At 51.0% G+C, this 2,342-nt stretch overlaps 1 protein-coding gene across 1 annotated transcript; it reads left to right on the forward strand.

The window, feature by feature from the left end:
* The first annotated feature begins 473 nt into the window (after positions 1-473).
* On the forward strand, positions 474-2,029 carry LOC123446642 (cysteine-rich repeat secretory protein 55-like). The gene is made up of 3 exons (XM_045123210.1): positions 474-852; positions 989-1,002; positions 1,269-2,029. The coding sequence occupies exons 1-3, from the start codon at positions 515-517 to the stop codon at positions 1,709-1,711; spliced, it is 795 nt and encodes a 264-aa protein (XP_044979145.1). The 5' UTR covers positions 474-514; the 3' UTR covers positions 1,712-2,029.
* The last annotated feature ends 313 nt before the right edge of the window (positions 2,030-2,342 follow it).

Consider the following 2,342-nt stretch of genomic DNA (forward strand, 5'->3'; position numbering starts at 1 on the left):
AACAACTGAGGGTGTGGCTTACATGTTATTGGTCCATAATTGCTTCCTCGAAATAACGAGTTTTCTATCAGTGCGACGAACTATTTTAAGTTTCGTCTCTGCTCCTTTGAAGCCCCAGGAACAGGACGCGAATTTTCTATGCACATTGCATCCAGATCGCCCTTTCTCCAGGGAATCAAAATTCATTGGTTTCTCAGAGTCCCTACCACCCATTTCTAAGCCACATCCACAGAAGACAAGTCAACGAGTCGTGACATGCCGCGAACCAGCAAGCTGTAGCAAATAGTAGCAAGATATGCAAGATATGCAAGATATGCCCATCCCTCTCTGCCTATATGTATGGACCCTTGGCTGGTTCAGCAACAGCTCTGTTCACGGCCTCATTCTAGTGTCGACGTCTGGCAGTACACGTAATCCAATTAAGCAGTCAAAAAAGGCAGCACGTTCGCACTCGTTATAAGCTCCCACCATTCGCGACACGCATGGCAAGCTCAACCGTTAGCGGATTAGCGTCATGGCACTTTGCAGAGGGCGCAGCGGGCTGCTGCTTGTCGCCATGGCTCTGCTCCCGCTTGGCATGGCCATGGACGCCATTGGCAGTAACTGCGCTGGAACCAGGTATGCTGCTGGCAGTGGCAAGGGCAACATCGATTCCGTCCTGGCGGACCTCGTCGGCAAGGGCTCCTCGGGAGGCTTCGCCACGTCCATCGCCGGCAAGGGTAACAGCACCGTCGTCTATGGCCTCGCGCAATGCCGCGGCGACGTCTCCGCCAGCGACTGCTCCGCCTGCCTCGTGGACGCCGCCAAGCAGCTCCCCGCCGCCTGCAGCTACCTATCCGACGCTAGAATATGGTACCACAGTACGACTTGCAGTAATTATTACTGGAATCTTAGTTCAATCGAGCCGAAAAAATCGATGGATTTGCATGCATGCTCAATCATTTAACTGAGCTTGCGCTGTACGCCCGCGCGTGCTGCGTGCATGCAGGTACGACTTCTGCTTCAGGCTGGCCATAGCGGGGAGTAATATAGTAGTAACATCACACATTACAATGCAAATTTGCTTATGTGACAGTGAGTTAATGAGGAGAGAGGTGCTTGTGGTAACTAGCTATGTTACAGTAACATCACACATACCAATACAAAATGAGTCTATATCCTAATTAATATGACATCCCACAAATGTTACTACCCACTATGGAGGTAGTAACATAGACCAGTAACATGTGCATGTTACTTGGCTAAGTTACTCCCCACTGTGAGCAGCCTCATGCGGTACGACAACACAGACTTCGTCGGACACTCGGACACGGGCGCCGGCGTGATCCTGGTGAACGTGCAGGCGGCGGACGACCCCAAGCCGTTCAAGACGGCGGTGGGGAAGGTGATGAACAAGGCGACGGCGAAATCGTCAGCGTCGGGCAGCGCGGGGCTCGGCAGGTCCAAGTACCAGTACACGCCGTTCGTCACCATCTACGGCCTGGCGCAGTGCACGCGGGACCTCGCGCCGCTGGCGTGCGCGCAGTGCGTCTCGGTGGCGCTGTCCAAGTTCGGCGACTACTGCGGCGCGCAGCAGGGCTGCCAGATCAACTACAGCAGCTGCAGGGTGCGCTACGAGATCTACCCGTTCTACTTCCCGCTCGACGGCGCCGCCAATGGACGCGCCACTACCGATATGACAAAATACACCAAGATCGTCGTGCACGCTTGACCTTGACGTACAGGCTCCTTGCACATTTCCGATGTGCTTCATGCAAGAAACGCACTAGATGCAAGTGAGACCTGATATTTGAGCCGGATGCACTTAATAAGCGGGAATCGTTTCCCACCGGCGCGCCCGCAAACCGACGCGCCGGTCGCCTCCTCGCGCGCGCGGGCCCTTGCAACATTTTTGCCATGTGCGCGCTTCTCCGGTCAATGGATGCAACATTTTTCGTCTAAATATGTTGTAAGCTGCATCATTTTTGTTGCAAGCGTTTTTTATTATATTTTGTCTCAGTAAAAAAGCTGCATATACGTTTGGTTGCAACTCTAGTTCGTCGGATTTTTTTTTACAATCGATGTTTTTTTACTTTTTGCTACAACCGTGTTAATTTTTGCTACAACCGGCATCATGTTTTGCTGCAACCGTTCACTAAAAAGTTACATACACGTCACCTAAATTTTTGTTACAACCGGCGTTTGACTTTTGCTACCACGTACCATCAACTTCGTTTTTTTGCTACGATCACGTAGATATTTTTTTGCTACAAATTTTATTTTTTGTTGCAATGGTTGAAAAATTTGCTGCATGACATCAAAATTTTGCTGCATAGGGAGGAAAATGTTACATGCGGATCCAA

The sequence above is a fragment of the Hordeum vulgare genome, chromosome 4H (assembly GCF_904849725.1).
Source record: "Hordeum vulgare subsp. vulgare chromosome 4H, MorexV3_pseudomolecules_assembly, whole genome shotgun sequence".
NCBI classification, from domain to species: domain Eukaryota; kingdom Viridiplantae; phylum Streptophyta; class Magnoliopsida; order Poales; family Poaceae; genus Hordeum; species Hordeum vulgare.